Source organism: Neolamprologus brichardi, chromosome 22 (genome assembly GCF_056152115.1).
Source record: "Neolamprologus brichardi isolate AB-2024 chromosome 22, ASM5615211v1, whole genome shotgun sequence".
NCBI lineage: Eukaryota > Metazoa > Chordata > Actinopteri > Cichliformes > Cichlidae > Neolamprologus > Neolamprologus brichardi.
Genome location: NC_142124.1, coordinates 18,851,036 through 18,876,718, shown reverse-complemented (window position 1 = coordinate 18,876,718; position 25,683 = coordinate 18,851,036). Strand labels below are relative to the sequence as shown.

The 25,683-nt window shown below is 41.1% G+C and overlaps 3 protein-coding genes across 3 annotated transcripts; 1 reads left to right on the top strand and 2 right to left on the bottom strand.

Moving 5' to 3' along the window:
- Nucleotides 1-6,478: 6,478 nt before the first annotated feature.
- On the bottom strand, nucleotides 6,479-21,085 carry pex1 (peroxisomal biogenesis factor 1). Its single transcript, XM_006787729.3, has 24 exons — nucleotides 20,827-21,085; nucleotides 19,476-19,622; nucleotides 19,250-19,333; nucleotides 18,983-19,097; nucleotides 18,172-18,857; nucleotides 17,935-18,054; nucleotides 17,673-17,793; nucleotides 17,388-17,494; nucleotides 17,142-17,227; nucleotides 16,919-17,051; nucleotides 16,604-16,700; nucleotides 16,342-16,512; nucleotides 16,090-16,244; nucleotides 14,171-14,354; nucleotides 13,876-14,042; nucleotides 12,871-13,005; nucleotides 12,704-12,768; nucleotides 12,386-12,528; nucleotides 9,943-10,046; nucleotides 9,605-9,781; nucleotides 8,959-9,192; nucleotides 8,650-8,844; nucleotides 8,356-8,486; nucleotides 6,479-6,741 (listed from the first exon to the last, which is right to left on the bottom strand). The coding sequence occupies exons 1-24, from the start codon at nucleotides 20,932-20,934 to the stop codon at nucleotides 6,666-6,668; spliced, it is 3,741 nt and encodes a 1,246-aa protein (XP_006787792.2). The 5' UTR covers nucleotides 20,935-21,085; the 3' UTR covers nucleotides 6,479-6,665.
- On the top strand, nucleotides 21,069-23,579 carry rbm48 (RNA binding motif protein 48). The gene is made up of 5 exons (XM_006787731.3): nucleotides 21,069-21,314; nucleotides 21,570-21,760; nucleotides 21,842-21,987; nucleotides 22,781-23,310; nucleotides 23,416-23,579. The coding sequence occupies exons 1-5, from the start codon at nucleotides 21,186-21,188 to the stop codon at nucleotides 23,476-23,478; spliced, it is 1,059 nt and encodes a 352-aa protein (XP_006787794.2). The 5' UTR covers nucleotides 21,069-21,185; the 3' UTR covers nucleotides 23,479-23,579.
- On the bottom strand, nucleotides 22,084-25,414 carry clxn (calaxin). Its single transcript, XM_006787730.3, has 6 exons — nucleotides 25,266-25,414; nucleotides 24,926-25,084; nucleotides 24,214-24,318; nucleotides 23,959-24,110; nucleotides 23,728-23,832; nucleotides 22,084-23,640 (listed from the first exon to the last, which is right to left on the bottom strand). The coding sequence occupies exons 1-6, from the start codon at nucleotides 25,339-25,341 to the stop codon at nucleotides 23,590-23,592; spliced, it is 648 nt and encodes a 215-aa protein (XP_006787793.2). The 5' UTR covers nucleotides 25,342-25,414; the 3' UTR covers nucleotides 22,084-23,589.
- Nucleotides 25,415-25,683: the final 269 nt, after the last annotated feature.

The following is a 25,683-nucleotide window of genomic DNA, read 5'->3' as shown; positions in this document are numbered from 1 at the left end:
GTTCTCACACTAATGGATACTGATGCCCTGTGCTCATTAGAAATGTAAGTCAGTGCCTAACAGCATCTGTCTCTCACTCTCTTAAGCGAGGAAGAAAATATTCTACCTCTTGCCTCCCACCCAGCCTTCGTTTCAGTCACAGTGACTCTCACTCACGCGCAGCGTGCAGTTATTTGAACTGTCACAGTTAAATGGCTCCATTCCTGCGAGGGGAAGCTGTGCTGTGTATGTGAGAACAGCCAGTCTGGTAGAGTGGATTACTCAGTAGACCTGATGTTCTTTGTGAATATCTAGTAGCTACTCATTAGAGGAATACCAAAACCCTAAATTAAAATCAGTTCATGTTAAGTGTGACATACGGTTCACATATCAAATCTTAACACTGACAAACCTCACGCCGTCCTGCAGTCCCAAATATTCATAATGATGGCAACTCAATGGGCTCGGATTTTGTGGATGCCCACCTTGTAATATGTCTCCCTGTATAAATTTTAACTGGGTTAGTTCAGTCTTTTCTATTTTCCATGTTCAAGAAATCAAACATTCCAGTAATATTCTCATCCCGACACTTTCCAGTGCCAGAGGGTAGGTGATTTAATAAGGCTTCTGCATGCCTTCCTGAGGTGCAACAGATGAGGAATGAATATGAGCTAAATCCAAATTTGGTTGTATAGAAAATTACAGTCAGCTACATGAGAGAATCAGATTAAAATACTGACGGTAACTGTATCATTTAGGCTAAAAAAGGGGCCTCCTGCCTGCTGTTGTGTCAGGATCACTTGAGTCAAAAGTGGGATTGCTACTTTATCTGCAGTAACAGAAGTTGGTGGTATGTCTCTGTTCTAGGACCTCCCCGCCCTTCCACACATGTACTTGGGGAGCTTAAGGAGGCAAGAGCACACATTCCCATTCTTCCATGTCTGCACAGGGCAGGCAGCAGCAGAGCAGATGTTAGTGGCTATGGGTTTGACACTGACTAAGTTAAAAGGTTATGAACTGTAGGTGCTTGGGTGGGTGTACGGTAAAGCAGTTCACGTAGCATGCCATCAGAAGGGCATCAGCAATTGCTCTGATGTGTCAGAACTAATGCTATGCAACATTTCTGTGAAGACCAATGCATTGCATTGCAGTGTTTCATACTGAGGCACTTGTATTATTTGCTTGTTTTACAGCTATATCGATCAATATATTCTGAATGCATCCTCAGCTGCAGATCAGTGGGGATTTTATTTCTATATACCACAAATCCATATCTGTTTTTATTATATAAGGTGCACTGTGTGCTTCAGTGTTTGTGTACGCAAGAGTGCTGTCTGTGTTTATTTTTCCACGCACGCTCATTTGCGACAAGCAAGAGGAAAAGGACTTGGCTGGCCTCATTACGAGTTCTTGGAGACTTCATGCAGAGAGCGAGACAGCAGCCCAAGGGCCGGAGCCAGCAGGGCGCATCTCGTCTCCTCATCCAGGAGGACACACTAATCCAATCAGATTAAGGCTGGAACTGATTACATGGGCATGCACACTTCCACAGCAGGTTATCAGACAAGCTAGCATGGCAAACTCATCGCTCCTTCTGCACTCACCAGCATCCACTTGATAGCATTTAAGGGTCAGCCCAGACAAACTCACAAACAACATGGTTGCAGCTGAAACTATGGCGGCAAGGTCTGCAGATCCACTGCTACTTTCTCTGCCAGTTTTTTTTTTTTTTTTTTTTATTGCAGTAAAATTCCTTTTATCTTCAGAGCAGCAGATTTGCCAGCTAGAGATATTTCAAAATCCCACTAAACTTCTCTTTGGGAAATGTTTTTGTGTGTGATATGGTTGAACTAATTCTTTTAAACTCTGAGTTAGAATTGGTCTTGTGCTGCTTGTTGCTGTTGTCCCGCTTCTATTTCCATTGCATTGAAGACTTGGGGGGTCAGGAAGCTTTGTGCCTTTTTAGAGATTTCTCACCACACCAGCAAAGCATCTTCAAAGCAGGATTAAGGGTGAAGCCAATATAAACAATGAAACTATACTTTTATTATCGAATGCGCTGCCATAGTTCAGTTTCTCCCTAAGGGTGTTATTGACAAAACGTCGTCTTACTCGAGTAAATCACAAATCTAATGGTGCCAAAATAGCAGCTAACAGGCAGAGGAGGAAAAAAATACACTGGAGAGTGGGTCCAAGTTCTCTTGCTCATCATTTGTATTGACTTGTTTTCTCCGCTTGCATTCACTTTCTCATTTCTTTAGACTTTAGTCCAATCTGGCACGTATCAGAAACAACACTGATGCGATTGATGAGTGCAGGGACAGATCCATTTCCCTTGTGTGTTATTATTCACCTGACCCAAGGGCAACAGTTTTCACTCCATATGGAACTGAATGAAAAGAGCTGGAAGCTGCAGTCTAATAGCTTTTCTTAAAATCCAAGTGCTTTTTTTTTTTTTACATGTATAAGTTAAAATACACTTAAAAATCTCCATATACTGTGGTAGGAAGAAGGCTTTGTTTTCTCTATATTCACAATGAGACGTAAGCAGTTTGGAATTACTTGTACAAGGAGTTGGTGTAGGAAGATAAAAGGAAAAGCGTGCTCGCAAAGGGATTGCGATCCATCTCGAGGGGAAAATGAAAGTGCATAGCCACAAATAAATTACATCACACATGCATAAAACATCAGCTCCATCCTAACAATAAAGACAGAAACTGTAAGTAAATTACTTCTGAACAGACGCATGTGCACTGACTATTACTTTTCCTCCTGCTGCTGCAGCACCCGGAGCCCTGACCCAGGATTATCAGGGCGAAATGATTGCATCAATCCAGACAAAGATCATCCCGCTGAAAGTGGGGAAACTGTGATTTAGATGAATGAGTACAAGTCTGGAAGTGATTTCCATTCCCGCCCCAACAGTTGCTTAATCTCAGCAATCTGAAAGTCTTATCGTCGTTGGTGCTGTTGCTGTGGTGATTGATTGAAGAGCTCTTCACAGAGTGCTGCAGTCACTCAGCAATTGCAAGTGTTTTACAGGCACAACGGGACTAATGCGCATCTAATAGAGCCAGAGGTCCAGTCTGCCAAGACGTGCCCACCCTGAATCACTGGGAAACTGCTGTAAATTTAGAAGAGGCCAAGTTCATGTGTATCGCTAATTGCAACACCTGAAATGGTTTATGACCACAGCCGTGCAGAGACGGATGAGAAAGCAATCTTACCACAAAATCTAGAGGATATGTTGAGGAATCTACTAATTCGTGTTTCACTGGATTAGTAGATTTCAAAATTTCCTGTTTGTTTTTTTTTCAGGGTTCATTTAATTCCTGACATCAGAAACCAAACTGCCTTAGAAAATTCACAAATATTTGGGACGCTAAATTAGTTTTCCCTCAGTTTCAAACTGAACTTGTCTTCAAATTACTGACACTTTAACAACTACAGAACAATGGTGTCTGTATTCATAAAAAAAAGAAAAGAAAATGCCCTACTTTTTCTTGTACCTTGCAGTCATATCCCTGCCAGGAAATGTACCTGTCAAGAAGAAACAAAACCTAACAGAGCTAAAACGGTCCCACACTCATCTCTCATCTCTGCCTCTCACTTATTCCATTATATGCATTTTAGTCAATTCCCATCACAGCATCCCTTATTATTTTTTCTATTTCTCATATATCATCTCTTTTCTGTTTCATCTAAATCTGTCACAAGCAAGGCCTGTTCTCCTTTGCATTGATCAGCATCTAATTTTAGTGAAGGCTGACGTCTCTTGATGTTGTAAAATGAACGAGTGCTTTGTTGTATACCAGAGCCCTTGAATCAGTTGCATTGACTTTGAAGAGCTGGAGCACCAGTGATGAGGAGGTGGTGGTGGAGGAGGAGGGGCTGATGAAGAGGAAACTTGTTTTAATATGACAGTTAATGAGGTAAACATTGCCCCGGGTGCCTGTTGGGATTGGAAATTTAGCTCCTATAATTTCTGCCCAAATTCACCAAAAGTCACCATATGTTCAGCTGCGTGGCGCTTTGATGAAGAAGAGCCGTGGGAGAATGAAAGATGGATGACGATGAACTCACAACCACAGGGAGCATTTGTCTGATGCACCAATAAATCTTCTGGATTTCCCCACCGCCAGCCCTCTAACCTGCCACCCAAAGCTGCTTCAGATAAAACAAATGTCTTATCCCTCAACCAGGTGTAAGATATGTTCAACCTTCATTGCACGTTTGTTTGGTTTTTTTGAGACACAATAGGTGTGGCTCCTAAGCCGACTCTGCCGTGCTGCTTCTGCACAACTGGCAGACAGAGAATTTCCTGCCCCGTGATCAATAAGGCAACAGTAATTTTTCCTTAAGTCCCATGAGACGGAAATGAAATGCTTCTAGTCAAAGTCCTATTTGTGCCGCCTCCTCCTTTGTGTAATTTTAAAAGTGCTTTCTTCATAAATTTATGACTTTGCCTCATTACAGGTGAGACAGATTGATTATGAAGCGGAGAGACTCCCACTGGGCCATTTTTTCATGCTGCATTGTGTGGGACTGACACAAGACTAAAGGAAGCCAAAACCAGCGCTGAGTGTCTATATTTACCAGTGCAGAACCTGCCAGTGCCTGTGTGTGTAGGCTGAGAGCAGGAATATCGCTTCAGTAGGAAAATATTGTGAAGGCTGTTTATTGCAGGGTGAAGAATCAGGAAAGACTCAGTTTGAGGTGTTGTGGGAACCTTTGGTCAAAAGTTACCGAGATACAGGACCTGCAGATATTTTAGGCACTAAATGGTTAAAAGCAGTAAGAAAAGGACGATTGGAGCCAAACAGAGGCCATGGACACTTTGGAAGGGTTGTGGTTTGATCCTACTGTTTCTAAAGCTTTTTATTACAAATGCTAGAACACAAGAGTGCATTTTCCTAGTATTGGAAGTATCGGTAGACGTCTTCATGGTGTTTTAAAACCTTGAAAAGCTTCTGAGTTAAAAAAAAAAAAAAAAGATCTTCAAATAGGCTGCTGCTGCTAGACTGATAGATTTTGGTGATTGGTGCAGAAAGGTTACAGCCAAAGACTCCACTTTCAGATTTTTCTTTTTGTAATTTGTCTTGACTTCAATCTTTCTCAATGTGGTTTTATATTTCTAGCCATTAAAATAAATCACTAATCTATGGCGTCTGTGTGACCCAGCAGCTGGGTGGTTGGGACCTACTCTCTCATTTGATTCGTAGCCCACAGTTTTCTTTCTTCATTGGACTCAAAAATAAAGGCAAAAAATGTACAGAGAAAAATCAACAAGAAAAATGAACCATAACTTCTTCACACATTTCTATACCATTATATAAAACTTCAAAATATAGGGTTTTTTTATAGAATGAAATGTTAGTGCGTTCAGACCTGCATGCTACCACAGATTCAACAAGGTGCTGGAAAATTCCTCTGAGATTTTGCTCCATATTGAGATGATAGCTTCCGATATTTGTTACAAATTTGTCAGATGAATGTCCAAGGCATCTCCCACATGCTTTATTGGACTGAGATCTGGTGACTGTGGAGGCCATGTGAGTTTCTTGAACATGACCATGTTCAAAAAAACATTACCTAAGCTATATGACCACAGGGTACCTGTCAAAAGAAGGGTACAATGTAGTCATAAAGGTTTCACAATGGGCTCACCCGAAACCTTGGCTGATTGTGACCTACACCAGTTTTCACACCTTAGCTCATGTGATTAGGTAGAGGATCATTAGGGGGTCCTTTTGTCCCTCTTGGGAGGACACTCCCACATTTTTAAATTAAGTCACCTCGCTTCTCCATTTGCACACGTTTTGAATTTTAGCAGGTTGATTCAAACATGTGCAGATACTGCACATCAGTCTGCCATGTGACTTTCTAATCCGTCACATGGCAGATACTCTGTTCATTTAGGCATGTACATACAGGCCTAAATGAACAGAGTATCTGCCATGTGACTGATTAGAAACTTTGCATTAAAAAGCAATTCAACAATTGTACCTAATAAAGTGGTAGGTAAACCGTTCTGTGACATATTTGAAAGTGTTTCAGTGTTTTGAAAGCACATTTAGTCTCATTTCACATACAGGTGTTTTCCTTTGTGTGGAGTGTGAACCATCTACTTCACAGTAACTTGCACCTTGACCGTTCTCATTAGTTTTATAAACTTCTAAGAGCAGCGGACGTGTTGACACACTAATGGAGAGAAAGCAGAGAAATGCTCCTACATTTGTTCTTGCTGGTTCACTGTCATGGCTTATTAGGTAGTTTAATGGAACTGAGTCATCATTAATGTTATTAATTACTCGTGCTTTTAGTGTTGTGAAGTCAAAATGTCTGTCACGACAAAAGTTTCAACCCTGCTTTAGCTTTTAAATACTTCCCACAATAATATTCAGTGTTTTGTTAGAAAATCAACCATGTTTAAAGAAACCCATTCAGTGCCTGCAAGCTAAAATGATCCAAGATGATTACAGAAAACAAGTCAGAGAAAATGTACATTTTTAATTAAAACATGTTCATAATTTATACTTCATTATAATGTGCATCTGTGCATTAATTACATTCAAGGCCTTTCCAGTCTAATTCACAACCAACTGAGTAAAGAACTTTATATACACACAGTGTAATCATTTACAATGTCAAAATTAGGCTGAAATGGTTAAACTGTTAATGTTTGATCACGCTAAAGTCACACGTTGTCCAGGTTTAAATTTGACAGATTTTCTGTCTCCCAAGACGCCAAAGCCTTCATACCTAAAGGAAATTTAAAAAAAAAGATTTATATTAAAACACTGAATCAAATCAGAATGTAAAGTTATGTTTTTGTAGAATAACGCAGTTTTGAAATGTTGTCTCTGTATACCAAAGCCATTTTGAAGTTCTCTATTTTCAGAGGCTCAAAAGTAATTGGACAATTAAATGACAAGCGTTTCATGACCAGGTGAGGCCTATTAGCAGATAAACAATCTGGATTGTGATTCCAAGAGTTGGGAGTTGAATTTGGTAGCTTTTCACTTAATGTCAGGTCCTAAGAGACATTGATAAAAGTGAAGGAAGCCATCATGAACCAAATTAATCATCAAAACAACGTCTGAAAGACCACAGAGGACATCTAAGAGAATACTTTCCATGGTTAAGAAAAACTACTTCACCACATCTAACCAATACAAAACCCTCTGATCAGGTAGACATATCATATCAAAGCCTACAATCGACAGAATGTAAATACAGAGTATTTGCAACAAGGAGCAAACCTTCCACTCGTGTACAAGAAGATGAGATTAGACTTTGCCAGAAAACATCTAAAATAGCCTGCTGAGTTCTGGAGGAAACCAAGACAATCGTGTGTAGCGTGTGAATAATGATCCAATAAAGTATTGAGGAGGAGAGCAGCTCATGATATGAAGCATACAACATCACCTGTCAAACATGATGGAGGCAGTGTTATGGCATGGGGATGTATGGCTAACAGTGTAACGAGGCCACTAGCATTTATAGATGTGACTGATGCTAGATGCAGAATGACGAAATGTGTACAGGGTTACATCCTCTGCTCAGATTCAACCAAATGGAAAAACGCTGCAAGAATTTTCAAGGCAGAGAAAAGGGATGTTCCTCAATCTGCCGTTACTTACCTGATCTCAACCCAGTAGCTTTTCAGTTATTTAAATACAAAACTGAATCCAGAGAGACCCACAAACAAGCATCTAAACTTCAGGCAGTCAGTGACTGCAGTGGATTTTCATTGAAGTATTTAAAAAATAAAAATAAAAAAAACACCCTTATATTAAGAAATATTTTAGCTTGTCCAGTTATTTTGAGCCTTTGAAAAGACTGTGGCTAAAATGGCTGTAATGCCTGAAGTTTTCATGCAAAAGTTTGGATAAACCCCTTTAAATTAAAATTAAAGCAGAAAGTGTGCATTTCAATCACATCTTGACCATATGATGACAAACTACCTGTGGTGGTGTACAGGGAGAAAGCTAAAAAAAAAAAAGTGTGACTGTCTAAAAAAAACCAAACATATCAACTTAATTGTATATCTCTGTTCATCCACCTGAGAGCTGAGTAGTAAAACAGCAACTACTACGTGTGCAGTTTCTCTACTCTCATTTAGTTGTTCAAGTTATTTCCCAAAATACACAGTACTGCAACTAAGATTTGTTTTTTTCACATTGTTTGTTTGGTTTTTTTTAGTCCTCCATTGACGCTACCTGTCAGGAACCAGTTTTTCATGTTTTTAATTTCCTCCTGTTGATGACACTTTAAGTAGCTTATGATGTCCTTGATAAATTGAGCATACTAAAGTCAATATTAAACAAATAACTGTTATAAAATCCTATTATTTCATTTGTACTGCTCACTTACAGTTTTGTGTATCTCTTCCAGTCGGCTTGGCTGAGGGAGGGTTTGGTCACGGCCAAGGCGGCGTTCACATGTGCTTGGCGCAGCAGCAGGCCTGGTTGTTTGGCAGCTGGATGCACATAAGCACACTCTTCCTACACAATCAATCACAAAGTAATTATATACATAGTAGCTCATATAGGAAGACCTGGTTCTACAGGATGGAAAAGACTAGTGAAGCCAACTACAATGAAAAAAGTCCTAATCAGAATAACAGCACATTTCAGACGCTCAAATATATTCATTGCAGTCACTCACATTGGCTTTCCTGTAGTTGTTCTTGATGTTATTAATCTCTTGTTGTAGTCGCTCCAGTTGCTCTCGGCCAAGCTCTTCATATCCCCTCTGGAGCGAGGGCATGTACGCAGGATTGACTGAGCTAGCGTGGTCACGAACTGATCCTCCAGTAAAGTCAGTGTTTATGGAACTGGGTCCAGAGATGCACTGGGAGTTCTGTTAAAGCAGGAGGATCGGAGGAAGAAAAACACACACAAAAATTATGAGTGATAACATTTTTTTAATCCTATACTTAGTGCTACACTTGTACTATGTGGTAGTAGTGCTCACTGGTTTTGAATTCTCCAACTCGGACTCGGAACTCTCAAAGTACAGTCTCCAGACATTGCCGTGGTGGTGTTTGTTTTCTGCATGAAGCTCACTGGGCTCCACGACCACCATAGACTGGTCCAGCCCCATGCCTGACTCTCCCTCTCCCGCCGAGTCGTCTGACCCACTGCACTGGTTGTTCGGGAAGATCATGGAGGAAAGGCTCATGTCGCTTTCTGAGCCAGAGTTCAGCTCCTGATTGCCACATAGGAAGAGTGGGTTTAGACGCTCATATATATGGATTCACGAGGATTTGTAGTGTCCAACATGGGTCTTAACTGTGATACTACAGCTCAGTTTGAAATTAGTTTAAGCCTACTGTGCCTCAGGTAAGTTATTCCATTACATTTCTTGTCACTAAGGTTGGAGATAATTTAAATTAAGCTGAAAACTGATAATGGATTCAGAACTGGAGCAACTCACATGCTGAGACACATACAAAATACATTATTTAATTTGCCTGAGGGGCTAAAAAAATGCTTGGCTGCTACAAAATGAACTATAAATAATGGAATGACCAACAGTTCCCTGACTTCCTGTTTTATTAACCTAACGTAATACATAATAACACAGTCATCAGACAATACTTTAAGTACAATAGACTTACATGTGGTGCGCTGGTGCCTATGCTGTTGTGGACAGCCTCCAGCTGTGCATTGTAGAGTAAGGCTTTCAGATCTGCCCCAGTAAACTGCTCTGTCGCTGCTGCCAGCTGCTCCAGGTCAACATCAGGAGCCAGGGGGACGCCTGCAGTCAGAGCTTTCAGGATCTCCACACGAGCCTCCTGGAAATGTGACACAATAGCTCGATTTAAAACCCAAGAATCTTTCATGTAACATGACTCAACATTACTTTTTGTCTTTTAAGGACTGATACATATATAATGAGTTTAGAAGTGAAGTGATGTTAATTAATAATTATTAATATTCTTTTAAACCAACAAACCAGGTCAGGGGGAGGGCAGTAAAGGGATTTGTCCAGCCGTCCAGGTCTCAGCAGGGCCGGGTCAATCAAATCTGGTCGGCTGGTGGCTGCAAGCACGTACACACCTATGAAGACAAACACGAAGAATTCAAATGTATTTATTTTAAATTGAATTGAATTAAAGATCCCTCCAAGTATGTTTCAAGACAGATTAAAATGCTCCTAATTCGTCCACAAAAAGGTTTAACTACATCTCTATAACCTTTCATAGCCAACTATATTGTTCAAATGTACTGGCCCCAGGTTTAGAGTAGAGATGGCATGATACCACTTTTTTTATGTCCGATACCAATATCATAAATTTGGATATCGGCCGATACCAATATGAATCCGATATAGTGTATTTTTTAATTAAAACTGTTTTTTTAATATCTTGCTGCATTTTGTATAAGTTCAAATTCAAGTTAAAAAAAACAAACAAACACTAAAGCTATTCTGTTATACCTGTATTCAAAAAATACACTGCACCCAAAATATTTCAGTTCAGCAACACTGATTAATCTAATAAACTTAAACCTACTCCATCCTTCCTATTCTGGTATTTTAAAGAGTACTTAGCAGAAATATTAAGCAACCTAACTAATAGGGTTGCAAACTCCCAGCAAAAAAAAAAAAAAAAAAAAATAGGGAACCACCCCCCACCTCATGATGCTTAATCGATGTAATCAACTTTAATTTGATGCAGTGTGAAAATAAATGCACAGAAATCAATTATTTTTCAAGAATAGTTAAATAGATTCAACATCTTTCTTCAACAGAACTGCAGACTGCACAGATGGTACTTTCCCAAAGGAAAAAGTAGTAAAGCTTACTAGGGTATATTAGACTTAATAGTTACTATATACAGTAATGGACTTCTATACTTTTTACATCAGATTAAAACTTTGGGTGTAAGATTCAGATAATTGATTATTAAAAGCTCGACATTTTAAATGAGAATAAGAAAGAAAAGTATGTCTTTGTGCCCCCTTTCCCTGTTCAAGCCCTATCGGCCCCCCCTGGCTAAACTTTGCTAGATCCGCCCCTGCACAGTTACCAGCCGTCAGCTACATAGAAAAAGATCCTGGTGTACAAAGTAATATTAAATAAATTCTAACAACAGCTTATCAAGCTTAAACGTGCTGCTGTTGTTCAGCCGCTGGTTTCCTCTTTCTGGTGCAAAGTGGGCCAAAAACTAACAAGAGAGACGGACTCGCGACAGAAAAGCCGATCAGCTGATCATTAATCAGTTTCACAATTGAAGTAGCAGGGAGAGAGAGAGGCAGTTGCTCCATATATCGGTTGTTAAGCTTAATGTGGGAATGCTTTACAAACATTCAGAGATGAACTTACACACTTGCTTTACTTCTCTCTGGGATAACTTTCTCGGAGATGAAATGCTGGTTTGGTAGCAAGCCTACAAAAAAACACAGCTGCTCTATCACGTGAGCACACTGCTCCGACACTCTACGGTTATGAGCCGAGTTACGCCGTGTCGCAAGTTTTGTGAGGTGCTTTTTTGATATTTAATGGATCGGATTACATTTTTTATTTCTCTCCGATATCCGATCCAGTAATTTACATCAGTATCGGACCGATACCAATACTTAATATCGGATCGGTCCATCTCTAGTTTAGAGTGTATTCATATTAGTCATAAGTATCACAATGAAGCACGTTTGATATATTGTAATCACTGCATAACATGCTTGGTCATGATTTAGTGAACCTTCACTTGAAGAGGCAGTAGCTGAGCTCAAGCACAGCACACACGTAATGTGCCCAAGCATAGAACTTCAGTGTTTTTTCCGATGAGAAGCTCATCTGAAGTAATTAATTGAGCAATCTATAAGGCATTCAAGAGGAACGTTTACTGCTCTGAAAACAGCATAGTTCAAACCCCAAAATGCATAAAATCATCACTGTACTTTGGAAAAGTGTTTTTCAAAACCATGTGAGTGCAAGAGTGAAGAGCACTCGGGTCTACACAGTTAAGTGCAGTGTGAGTGGAAGCCAGCCAGGAGAGGCAGGACAATTGTGCAAGGGTATGGTACAAGGTAACCCTGCCAAGTGTAGATTCACCCTTATTTTATTAATGTATTGACTAAACAGTGGCCATAATCACACTTAAAAAAAAATTTTTAAATCCATTATATGTATATTGTTTTCCCCCATCAATCCCAAAATTATTAACATTAAATTATCAAAGTCATGCTTAGATGCTCTGTCATCACCCAAAGGTCCATTTGAGCCAGGAGGGGAAAAGAACTGAATGGACTTCAGGAGACTTAACTCGCACTAAACTTTAAATGGCTTTAAACACTTCTGATCTCATCCCAACAGAGTCAGTCAGGAGGTAAAGCAGATTACTACAAAGCACCCGTGATGATGACTGTGTGTATAGTTTAAAGATGTATGATGTTACCCTGCAGTCCCTCCACTCCATCCAGCTGGGTGAGGAGCTGGTTGACCACGCGGTCGGTTACACCTGTGCTGTCGTGGCCCCTCCTGGGGGCCAGAGCGTCAAACTCGTCAAAGAACAGGATGCAGGGCTTGGCGGCTTGTGCCCTAAAAGAGGCAGAAGAAGTAGTGATCAAAGGAAATAAAAAGAAAACACTTCATTTATGTGAAACGCCAATACTTTACCATTACTTCAAATGTTTTATGTTAATAATTATAACTTGCAACAAAAGGTAATAACACAGCAACAGCGATGCCGGGGGGAGTTTAAAAGTTCACTAACCTCTGGAAGACATCACGGACTCCCTTCTCGCTGGCTCCAATGTACTTACTCAGAAGTTCAGGTCCCTGGAGGGAGAGTTTAAAAAAGTCTCTTGTTGCTGTAGAAACTTTGCTCTCATACAGAAGGGCACAGTCTTATTTTAATGACGAGGCTGAAGCAGAGCCTACCTTGATGCTGATAAAGTTCATACCACTGTCTTTGGAGACAGCTCTGGCCAGCAGCGTTTTTCCTGTACCAGGAGCGCCATACAGCAGAGCTCCTGAGCGATGGCGGATAGGAAGATTGGCGAAAAGGACCGGATACTGCAACACACCAAGGACCCACAGTCAGTGACTGTGCAATAACTTATGCTGAATTCTAGCCTTGTCTGCTGATATAAGGGAGACCTCCCTTCATTTTTAAGAAGTAGTGTTAAAAAGGAAGAAGCTCAAACATTAACAGCCATGTCTTTTCCCCAAAAACCACCGTGATGAGTTGATGACAACACGGGGCAGAGCAGTCTGAGGGCTCACAGGATCAAAGATTACATGATAAAAATAGATCAAAGTTACCCACCGCTCCGAAAACACCCTCATTATGTTCTGAAACTGGAAGCGTCATTGTCAGTCATATTTGAGGTAAATATATCAAAATAATTGTCAAAAAAGGGTCAACTGGGGGACCTTTAGATTATGCAACTATACTGCAACTCAAAGACTGGGCTGTAAGCAAGGGATCTGAAGAATCCTAAGGTAAATTAAATGAGGAACATTTTCATTAGTTATAAGACCTTTTACTGGATTTTCTCTACTACTATAAGACACATGCAACACCCAAGCTGAATAAACAGATAAACTATCCTGGCAGTTTTCCACCTCTCCAGAAAGAAAAGACGCTTTACCGGCTCGAATAAAAGAGGTTTTAATATAGTAGTTGGACTAGGCATTTACATAATTTGGAAGTCTTATTATTACTTTGCTTGTAGTTTTTGTTTGTTTCTAAATCAGCTGATTCAAATATTTTATTTTCACTTTGTCTGTACTGAGCCCCTCATCACCACTCATGCCAATGCTTTCCAAAGCTCATCTGTACAACAATCAATAGTAATTATGGTGTTTAAAATACCTAGATAGTCGCTCATTATACCACACTGCAGCTAAAACACATTTTGAAAAAAGCAACAGCCATCTGACCTTAGCAGGGAGCAGTATGGTGTCCATAAGCTGCTGTCGCACTTCTTTTAGCCCTCCTACCCTGTCCAACCCAAATCCACTGGGGGTGTGGAGGTCTACACCCCACAAAGAGGGGGGTGTGAAGCCTTTGAGAGCCTGCGCAAAGTCCCTCCAGGACAGACACACTCCTGCAAAATACAGGGCACAATGAATACATCTGGACAATAACTCTACATTAGCATCAGTGGTCACATGATGCAGGAAGAATCTGAAGACCTGTAATTGATCTATTGGGAATTTCATCAGTCTTTGATACCTTGTTCACTGTGTCCTCTTAGCATAGCGTTAGCATGAACAGCCCGCTCTAACAGCAGTACTAGATCTTGAGGTGTGTATCCCTCTGTCTCCTTAGCAACAGCCCCGATATCAAGACTCACAGTCTCAACAGACAGGCAGGACTTCCTCAGGATCAGATGGATCAGAATCTCAACCCTCTGGGCCTGCAAACAATAACATGATCAGTGTTTTTTTTTCTACTTTGTGTGTGTGTACTTGTGCTTGTGTGTGTACAGGGTGGGCCATTTATATGGATACACCGTAATAAAATGGGAATGGTTGGTGATATTAAAGTCCTGTTTGTGGCACATTAGTATATATGAGGAGGCAAACTCCTCAAGATGGATGGTGACCATGGTGGCCATTTAGAAGTCGGCCATCTTGGATACAACTTTTGTTTTTTCAATAGGAAGAGGGCCATGTGACACATCAAACTTATTGGTAATGTCACAAGAAAAACAATGGTGTGCTTGGTTTCAACGTAACTTTATTCTTTCATGAGTTATTGACAAGTTTCTTTTTGTTCACAGCCATTGACATGTCGAGGAGGTTAACACATGAGGAGCAGATCGAAATTGTGTTGATATCTGGTGAACGCAGTAACCGGGTCATTGCAGCAGATTTCAATGCAAGACACCCTACGAGACAACCCATCTCCCATGCTACAGTTAGCAAACTGCTTGCTAAGTTTCATGAAACTGGTTCAGTGTTGGATTTGCCTAAATGTGGACGCAAGAAAACTGTCACTGTTGAAGAAACATCAGTGGCTGTCCTAGCTTCATTCAGCAAGAGCCCACAGCGTAGCACTCGCCGCATGTCACTGGAGAGTGGCATTAGTCAAACATCCCTTCGGCGGATATTAGCTACTCACAAATGGCACCCTTACAAACTCTCAACGAGGATGACCCAGATCGGCGCACAGAATTTACAGAATGGGCAAAACAAAAATTGGAACAGGACCCTCAGTTCACGCAGAAGATTCTGTTCAGTGATGAGGCAAACTTTTATGTAAATGGTGAAGTTAACAAACAAAACCACCGCTATTGGTCTGACACTAACCCACATTGGATGGATCCCTCCAAGATTGTTGGAACAACAAAAGTGATGGTATATAGTTTGGTGTGGTATATGGGGTACAACGATAGTGGGTCCATTCTTCATCAATGGAAACCTCAAGGCCACTGGATATTTGAAATTGCTACATGATGATGTGTTTCCCTCTTTATGCACTGAAGCTGGCACGTTCCCTGAGTTTTTCCAGCAAGATGGTGCACCACCACATTATGGGTGCCAGGTCCGAGCATTCCTAGGTGAACAGTTTCCTGGAAAGTGGATTGGTCGTCGTGGGCCAGTTGAATGGCCCCCAAGGTCTCCCAATCTGACCCCCTTAGACTTTTATCTTTGGGGTTATCTGAAGGCAATTGTCTATGGTGTGAAGATACGAGATGTGCAGCACCTCAAACTACGGATACTGGATGCCTGTGCTGGCATTTCTCCTGTGGTGTTGCTATCAGTGTGTGAAGAGTGGGAGAAGAGGGTTGCATTGACAATCCAACACAATGGGCAGCACATTGAACACATTTTATAAGTGGTCAGAAACTTGTAAATAACTCATGAAAGTTGCGTTGAAACCAAGCACACCATTGTTTTTCTTGTGACATTACCAATAAGTTTGATGTGTCACATGGCCCTCTTCCTATTGAAAAAACAAAAGTTGTATCCAAGATGGCCGACTTCTAAATGGCCACCATGGTCACCACCCATCTTGAAGAGTTTGCCCCCTCACATATACTAATGTGCCACAAACAGGACTTTAATATCACCAACCATTCCCATTTTATTACGGTGTATCCATATAAATGGCCCACCCTGTACATATGGATGTGGAGGAGTGCCGACCTGATCAGGTGGCTGGATGTTTACAAATCCCTGGATGAAGTGGGAACCGTGTACCTCAGTCAGAGAGGGATGGAGGGAGTGTTCACTCTGGCTGGTAATGATCAGACACACCAGGCTAGAGTGAAGCATCACCTCATCCACCACATCCTGCAGGCCTGCAGCCACAGTGAGATAACATTACTCATCAAAGCAGGAAATGATTATCGATCCTGTCTGTCAAAAGGCATTCCCACAGGTAAGAAAATATTTTACTTTGAGCAATGTGCTGCTGAAGCAGTGCCTCCGGGCCGTGTTCATGTTCAGGTGAGGCTGGTGCCCGCGTCAAATGATCCAGGTCATCAAGTAGAACAACAGAGGGCTGCCTCCATTCTGCCTGTTCAAAAATGTCCATCAGATTCTGTCTCACAGTTTCTACCCTTTTGCCTAAAAGGAAAACAAAACATATTTTTAATTAAGTTAAATTTTATCCTTCTTTTCCATTTAGACAGCAAATATTCATGAAGTCTTTCTTGACCTTGTAGCTTTTTGCAGTCTACCACCTCAACGTGTGCATCCAGCTCTTCTCTAGCTTTCCTGCAAAAGGCTTGGGATAGAGTGCTCTTCCCACTCCCCTGCAGAGAGAAGTTACAGCACAACATGTTGCAGACTTAACAAAACAATACTGGTTAATATGTGTTCTCCAGTGAGCTTAAGCTGCCAAAAAAAAAAAAAAAAAAACCCAAACAAACATCAATGCTATGAAGTATCAATTTATCTTATGTTAATGAATTATATTGACAGCCGTTGTGTTAGCAATAGTAGTTAACTTAAATGTTAAGTAAAGAGATACCTTGGCACCAGTGATGAGAAGAGCTCCACCTTGAAGTCCCCGACCAGTGGTACCCAGCTCTCTCGAGAGGGGACTACCCAGAAGGCTATGGGAGATAAACTCAAACCCAGTTCTACAAAGCTCATCCATCCCCCTGGGGAAAAAAACCCCCAAACATGACTGATGGAGAAAAACAATCTCCTGCTTAAATCACGCATAGGTACTGAATTATCAAAAGACGTACCCAAGAATACTAAGAGAGGGAAGTTCTGGGTGGGGTGTTTCAACTCCAGGCGTCACGGGTGGGGTGGTTACTGGCTCTCTGTCTACCTGAAGATGAGAGAAAGAGATAACTGTGAACAACTTCAAAGACTTTTTTTTCTTAAAAACGTGTTGAATTGTTTAATAAAAACTGCATGAAGCAATCTGTTTTCATGTAAAATGTTTAAAGACACAGATATATAATAATTCTCCATTTGCATGGCGATACCTGTATGTCTTTCTTCTGGATAACTGTGGGTGCTAGCAGAAACAGCTGATCTGAAGCTTCAGTCTGTGGTTCTGGTTTCAGCACAGTTAAAGCAAACTCTAACTTTGCTATGGAAAAGAATAAAAAGTGAAGGGCCATTATTTTTTTTTTTAAAAAAAAAAAGCTAATTTAAGATATTTATTATTACCCCCTTTTTTAACTTTACATAGCCATATGCCAAGCTGTCTGTGCATGATTTATAAATATACTTCTTTGGCTTGTAACGGAAGTGCAAGAATGAATCACCATCAGTTCCATGTAGGAGGATGGTGCCAGACCGTGCTGTCAGACAGGCTAAAGGTTCGTGACTCTGTGTGTGCAGCCAACCAAGGAATGCTGTCTGGATCTCCTCATCATCCTCCTCAGGCTGAAGAGAAAAATGTCAAAAAAAAAATCAGATGGACAGAAAGGAAAGAAGCTGAACACATTTTCTGCAATTCTGAACAAATTATATGTCCTTGTCATTTACATCCGACACTGTAACACAGATGTACACTCCAGCACTCACCAGTGGATTTAGGGGTTGTAGGCAAATAGTAGAAGCTACTTTGATAGCTGATTTCACTGGCTTAATTCTTACTGTTGAATGGGCAGGGATATTAAGCCTGCTGGCCAGAGGCTCTGGAATCTAAAAAATTAAAGATACAAAAATTTTAACAGAAACAGAAAGAAGTAGGGCACTGCAGTATTGTTAAAATACTGTTTATAAACTATATATATTCTTCTCTTCAGACACCATACTCACCCATACTCTTCCACTGTGAATCTCTCCGTTGCTTCTTTCCTTGCATCCAAGTAGCTTGGTACAATGGCACACTGCCCTAACCACCATGGCCTCCTCTTCCTTCACCTCCTCTCCTTCAGGCGTAGCAGTCTCCTTAGTAACTCTTGCCTTCTTCTTTTTCTCCATTGCCTGCTTGGTTCTGTCCCTCGTTTCTTTGGGGGATGGGACTTTGGAGAGAAGGCCATATGTAATTGAGGAGTGACCTTCACTCAGCCTAGCATTGAAACTGTGGCTCCAAGGAAAGATGTGAATAGCATTAGTTGCAACATGGCTTATGGTGCTGAGAGAGTGGGGAGGTGCACCGCACACTCTGTACAGAGAGTCCGTAAGGAGAGCGGGGATTTCAGGTAAAGGCGGTTGTTCCTTAACTGGGTCATAAGCGCCCTTTATCATATGATGAAAGAGGCTTTTCAGGTCGGCTATGCCACCCCACTGGTGGCTGTTAGAAGTAGAGGAGGCAGTTTCTGATGATGGTCCTGAAGGGGAGGAGAAATCCATGTTTGGCTGTCTGTGAAAACTTTCTGAGTTTGGGTTGGCTTTTAGATGAGAATGTGTGTGGGTGCCAGTTTCAGCGCGGATCTTCGGGGACACAACAAGTTCTGTGAATTGCTCCAGGCGACCGTAGGGCACACGTGGAGAAAGTGAAGCTGTGCAGAATTTTTTTTTAAATTAAACTGTATTCATAGAAGTCAAACATTTAAAACTCAAGTGCAATATTTTTGTGTCACATGTTATTTGATAAACAACATAGAATAATTCTATCAAAACTGACCTATTCGGATAAAGATTACTGTGTGGTTGTCCACCCACACAGGAAACACGGCATCTTGGAAAACTACTCTGATCTGATCCAGTAGTTGCAGCTCCAGCGCAGAACTGTGGAGCTCCTGGCGATGTCAGTCACACAAAAGTGATATATTAATACTTGTTAAGCGTGCTTTAAAAAGGAGAAGTCACCTTGTAATTATTAGAATGTGTAAAATAGTGCAAACTTGTATGAAGACAAGTTTCACATACTGTATGTCACTAAATTACCCACCAGGATTTCCCAGTCATCAGCTGATACAGGTTCCACAAACACCCGATCCAATGATGAGACCTGATGACATGGCCTTAAGAAGCCCTGAGGAAAAACAAACCAGTGAACTAAACAACTAGTAAGTCCAGACAGAAACTGACAATCACTGTACACTGTCACAAGATGGAGAAAATTAGCTTCTTCTGAAAATAGAGCGAAGAACAGATTCCTCACGGAGGGGCTCTACCTGCTCTCCATCTGTCAGGCCCTGCTTCTCTCCTAGCTGCCGACACAGCTCCACTTTGTGGCTGTCCAGGCTGGAGCTGGCTCTGTTTTGAGTCCAGGTGAGGAACACTGGAGGCCCATGACCACAGGACAACTCCAGAGGCTGGTTCTGAAAAATACCTTAAATGGGTTGACTGTGAATGCCACTGTATACAAAAGTATTCTATAGTCATTGCCAAGTTGCATGGGATCATGCAACTTGGCAATGACCCCAAACTAGAGCAGCAAATCTCCAACAGAGTGGCTGTAAAGGAAAGGAATCAGTGTGTTGCAATGGCCCAGTCAAAGTCCAGACCTCAGCCTGATTGAAATGCGGAACCTAAAGAGAGCTGTGCATAGAAAAATTCCTGCAAACACTGAAGTAGAGTGGGACAAAGTTTCTCCACAACGCAGTGAGACACTAATAACAACATAAATAAAATGGTTACTTCAATTTAGTGAAGCTAAAGGTGGTTCAACAAGCTTTACTGAATCAAGGGGTGTACTTTGTTTTTCACATGATTGCATGTTTGCTGAAGCACCTTTTGTTTACCCTAGACTACACCATGACCACCATCCTTGCTTGCAACCATGCTTGAGCAAACAAATCGTCCTCATTCAATCCATTTTACACTTTTTAGACTAATAATGACAGGGTTAACCCAGTTCTGAATCCTTTGTAAGTAAAGGTCAAACTTAAGGAGAGGAAGCCACGAAACAGGAATTCCTGTTAGCCAAAAAAGTGCAAATATAAATAGAAAGCCTTCATCAGAAAAACACTGTTCATTCATAACAGCGAACAGGACTCAAGGTAGAAAAGTCATTTTAAAAGATACACTAGACCCCGGATTTATTTCTAACCTAGTCCTTTGTCTCCACCAAGTGAAACCGTAAAGGAACTGCTACGAAAACAGCTCCACCGAGAAGGAAACAAATACAGAAATACGAATTGCTAACTACCCTCTCTCTCCATATGCTGAAGTATTGTGTTTGACTCAGCTCCTCTTCTATCAATATTCAGAGCACGTTTCCAGCCGGGCCGAAGTGGAGTGAATGGAGTCGTGAAAAACTGATCTTTCCAATTCATTTGATCTAGAGAGCAGCCTGACGCGAGGTCTAAACTGCAGAAGTCACATTTTATTTTGTAATGTGAATAACTGTCAAAGGGTCTCGGAAATTAATTCACAGCTGCATTAATTTTGTTTAAAAAAAATACAAGAATAGAACAACACACAGAACGGGCCAACATTTTAGCTAAAAATGGTTTAAGTCAACAAAGCTTCTACTAATTTAACCTAAACGATAGTGCTAGGTGGTTAGCTAGGCTATCTTACCTCGTTCAGGGAAAGCTGTGATATTAGCTTCAAGGGAAGGTGTAAAAAGCAGTTTTTTGCGTTGTTAAAAGTGACAGTTACGGGTTGAATGCCCTGATTGCTAAACATGATTTTCACAAGTTTTCTATTTCGCGTTCAACACGTCAAGCAAGCTGCACCGCTAACATCAAGTGTGTGACAAACTCATAGTCGATCGATGTGCTCTGTGTGTGCCAGACCAGACCAGACTAGCCGATATTCGGTTGAACGCATTTCAGAATAAGACATCCAACTACGACATGCTTTGAATGAATCCTATTCAACACGAGAATGAAACTTTATTTTGAAATGCATAAAGTGAAACGTTCATTTCCACAAACATGGCGGCTCCCGTCAACAACAGCTCTGGCTGCTGGAGAGTCCCGGAGGTTTACAAACATCACGAACAGCAGAGAGTGTGCATTTCTCGGCCAAAATATAGGGAAGGAAGAAAAGCCAAAGCAGTTAAGGTAAGAGGACCCTTTTGTTTAGAAATATACGGCCAAAAGAGCGTATCTTAAGGTGTGAAACACTCCCTGCTACGTGGGAACGTCACTTACAGTGTTTTAAAAAAAACATTTGCTCTCTTCCGGATTTTATGGACTCCACTGAACCACAGTGAGAGCCTTAACCACATCTGGATGATAAATATAACCACTGTTCGCAGTTTTCACATGAGCATTTTCCCATCAGTGTACCGCAGTCAAGTGTTGCATTATTTGCAGGTTTACACCATAAATTTAGAGAGTCGTTACCTGATGGTCCAAGGGGTCCCAGCGATTGGGGTTATGACTGAGTTGATTCAGCTGTGTGCCCTCTATGGAGCTGTGGAGGAGTACAGGCCCCTGGACGAGTATCCTGCCGAGGAGTTCACAGAGGTCTACCTCGTAAAGTTCCAAAAACTCACAAGTGCCAGGTACAAGATGTAACTAGACTGTTCATTATGCCTAACTGGCAACGTCTGAAGGACCTTCTGAATAATTTGGTTTCATTTCAGAGCAGCAAAGCGACACATGGATGAGAAAAGTTTCTATGGTGGTGTGCTGCACGTGTGCTACGTCCCCGAATACGAGACTGTGGAAGACACCAGGCTCAAGCTACAGGACCGGAGGAGCTATGTCATCCGGGCTGCTCAGAAAAGAGGTATAAATTTATATCTATAGGTTATATTTTGCCTCACAAAATCCACCACTCAAATGAGTAGCTTCTTAGTTCCTCATTAGTCCAAGCAAACCTCAGTTAACATAAATAAGCATAAGCTTTATTTGTCAGTTGCAGTTGCCTGCAGCTGAGATGACAGACCTACAGTAGATGACCATACAGACAATACATAAAATATACAAACTTACATTGGGGAGACAGGTCAGACTAGGCAGCAGAAAAAAAAAGGGTAGACAGTGAAATATGTAACATATAGGGGCGAGGTCAGGAGAAAAAAAAAAGGTTTCTGCCCATGCTGACTCTGACAAATGAGTCATCATGAGGAGAAAACACAAAAAAACTCCATAGCACATAAAGAGCACAGATATCATCACAGTATACTCCACGAAACACAGACAAGCAACATAAGGGCAGGGGTACACCAATGTGCACAGACGCTGCGATTCTCCGTGCCTCCAGCTTAGCCGCTGTCTCCGTAGACGGGGAGGTAAGCATGGCAGGAGGCGTTGGATCTGGGGAGGGATATCTGCGTGTGTGTGTGTGTGTGTGTGTGTGTGTCCAGAGTTCAGCTGAGATATATATATATATATATATATATATATATATATATATATATATAAATACACACACACAACTAGTCACTTTACATCTTTTCATTGTTTCTTTGTACATTTCCACCATTTCCCTTTTGCACTTTTATTTTCATTTGACTTGGATCTTTTTTGAATGATGTGGATTTTTACACTTTTTTCTGTCTCATTTTATTATTGCAAAGTGAGAGAAAGGGAACAGAAAGAGGACACACAAGAAGAGCCTACTTCATCGGAAACAACTACCACGTCAGACGACAACATCCTCACACACAAACAGACCTCTGGAAATGACAATACAAGGGAGACTCCAAACGTCAGCCACTATTTAGGCTTTCCTCTACTGCCATTACCTCCCCAAGAACATCATTACCATAGGCCTAAAAGTCAACATTTACCAACAGAGGATAAAATGGGGACTTTACACAATATCTGTGCTGACACATTAGAGCAGCGAGAAGGGAGTTCAAGGAGCAAACAGACCTTATCGAGCAGACCGTCAGCACATCAGGCTGTGGCAGTCAGATTTCTTCCTCGGACCACACACTTGGAGAAACGGAAACGCAAAATGGAAGAGGCTGAGGAGGCCTCCAGTACTGTTTCTGGGCAGAACGAGCCTTTGATTGGACCAAAACTACCAGAACCATCCAAACTGGACATGGAGGATGAGTCACTGAACACAACTGTCAGCCTGATCAGGAACACATTGAAGCAGGTACATGTGATTATATTGTTTTGGTTGTAATTAAGGACAAAATAATATTTTCACTATGCTCTAAATCACTTTTTACAGTTAATCCAGTTTCATTGTCTCTCCTAGGTGACATCGAGTCCAGACATCAAACCAGTGGAGAAGAAGGTCAAACCACGCCGTCGGATTTGATAGAGCAGGATTTTTTTTTTTTCTTAATTAAACAAATTTTGCATCACAGCACCGTTCCATTGAGGTTAATATTAAAGATGTTTTGGCTGGGTATGCAGTTATGTGATTTGGTTATTGTTCGAATTGTTCCTGAAATACGTGTCCCTCAAACATCTCGATTCTCTGAAAAAATAAGAAAAGCAGACTGTAAGATTGAGAATTTTTGATGGGGAAATTTAAAGAGCTTAGCAAATTCTCATTACAGATTACCCTGAAGTCAGGAAGGCAGGTTCCAAAAGCTTCCAGCAATAGGTGCTCATCTTTCACAGCCTTTTCAAAATCTTCAAAAGACAATTTGCCGTCATGGTCATTGTCCTGTGGGAGGAAGCACAATTGGCAGGGCTGCTAAACTATTTACAGACCTGAGAATTTTTTAAATAGTGTTTTGGGTTTTTTTTTAATCATGTGTAATCAGTTATATCTGTGCAGCAAACAGCTCACCATCTTCTTCAGTATGATCTCCACCAGGTCTTTGATTCCTTCATCAGGGTCCTCCTCATTGGGCTGTCTGATGAGCCTGCCCTTCAGCATATGAAGCATCTCCTCTCTAGAGATGGCATTGTCACCATTCAGGTCGTAGACAGAGAAGCAGTCTGAGCCATGCCAAACACAGGGATTTTTTTAGGTAGATAAAGCTACATGTGTGAAGGTGTGAGCGTGAGCTTAAGCAAAAAAAAAGTAAGATTGAGAAGTTACATTTTATTTTTTCATCCAAGGTCCCCCGAAGAAAGACGGACAGTCCCTCGATCCACTCTTTCATGCTGACAACACTGTCGTTGTCTTTGTCAAATGTCCTGAAGACTGAATGACACACAGTTACACTCACAACATGTCTTGGATTTAATTATAGATTTCACTTGTTCGTACTGAAGAAATTGCTCATTCCCAACTGTACTCCTGAACAAGCGTACTGAAGGATTTAATTTAATCATTCTGAAAGAGGTAGTGGAGGTGAGAATTCTGGGTTGTGCCAAATTGGAGAGTACTTACAGGGTGGTAGTGATGATTTGGAGATTTTGCTTACTTTCCACCATTTTATTGACATTTTACTATTTCAAAAAACAATATATGCTCTGTTTAAATTTGATGGCACCAACATATCTCAAGACAGCTGAGAGGGCAACAGTAGGGTGCAAAACTAAGTGGTACTAAAAAAAGAAACGATGCAACTTTAGGTTAATTGGCAGCAGGTCACTGACATGAATGGATATTTTATTTTATTTTTTAAAGCATCTTGGAGAAGCAGAGCTCCTCAAAAGTAAAGATGGGCCGAGGTTTGCCAGTCTACAAAAAACTGCATCTACAGTTTATGCAAATTCGAAATGATCAAATTTACATTTTACAGAGCGTCCCACCTTTTTTGGAACTGGGTTTGTAAACAATATATAAATAACTGTAAACTGAATACCTCTACCCGTCATCCTGTCATCAGTCAGTCCAAAGATGCTGTGGAGTGTGCTTATGAACTTCCCTCGGTCCAGACCTTGCACAGCTCTGCCAGAGTTGTTCTGCTCCGCCATAAGGACGTTAAACTCTCGGATAAGGCACTCAACCTCTTTTTTACTGACTAGAAACAGAAACAAAAAATGGCGTGCACTTCATCTGCTCCAACAATACTTAGACGGCAGTGTGTATTTTCATACCTGCTAAGTAAAACAATGAACCGTAAAGCTTAGCATGGACTGAACTACCGCTATAACAAAGCTGGCTTCGTTTATTGATTTGAGAAGTTTAACCGTCATACTCACAGTGCTCCACTTGTTTCGAAATGTTCTCAGCGAGCGCCTGTGTCGCCCGTTTGTTCATAGCAGATATTTTTGACATTTTCGATGAGGCCAGACTCAGCTACAGTCCACTCACAGGGAAGTTGATGTACTGTTGCCATGGCTACCGCGAAACGTTTACGGTAGTGTGTGTTCAAGAACCTCGACGGTCTACTACCGGTGGAAACACCGTAACTACACATCATTTTCATATATGCAATCCGCATTAAGTACAAATTAAATGCGTATATCTCAAAACATTAATCATTCATTTAATGTATTATAGCCCAATATTATTTATTTAAAAAATGACTTTCTCATATAAAATGTACTTGCAAGGCATTTTCCAATATGCAGTGCCCCATTCGTGATGGGGTTTTTTTGTTTGGGTTTTTTTGCTCCC

Excerpts from the sequence above, each read along its gene's own strand:
- rbm48 (XM_006787731.3), top strand. The coding sequence starts at position 21,186 with ATGGCGGCTCCCGTCAACAACAGCTCTGGCTGCTGGAGAGTCCCGGAG. Across the intron at positions 21,315-21,569 it reads GAAAAGCCAAAGCAGTTAAG|GTTTACACCATAAATTTAGA; the intron begins GTAAGAGGACCC and ends CATTATTTGCAG. Across the intron at positions 23,311-23,415 it reads TCAGGAACACATTGAAGCAG|GTGACATCGAGTCCAGACAT; the intron begins GTACATGTGATT and ends TGTCTCTCCTAG.
- clxn (XM_006787730.3), bottom strand. The coding sequence starts at position 25,341 with ATGTCAAAAATATCTGCTATGAACAAACGGGCGACACAGGCGCTCGCT. Across the intron at positions 25,085-25,265 it reads TTCGAAACAAGTGGAGCACT|TCAGTAAAAAAGAGGTTGAG; the intron begins GTGAGTATGACG and ends TTCTGTTTCTAG. Across the intron at positions 23,833-23,958 it reads AGATCATACTGAAGAAGATG|GACAATGACCATGACGGCAA; the intron begins GTGAGCTGTTTG and ends TTCCTCCCACAG.
- pex1 (XM_006787729.3), bottom strand. The coding sequence starts at position 20,934 with ATGTTTAGCAATCAGGGCATTCAACCCGTAACTGTCACTTTTAACAAC. Across the intron at positions 18,858-18,982 it reads AGTAATCTTTATCCGAATAG|CTTCACTTTCTCCACGTGTG; the intron begins GTCAGTTTTGAT and ends AATTCTGCACAG. Across the intron at positions 16,701-16,918 it reads TTCTCATCACTGGTGCCAAG|GGGAGTGGGAAGAGCACTCT; the intron begins GTATCTCTTTAC and ends TTCTCTCTGCAG.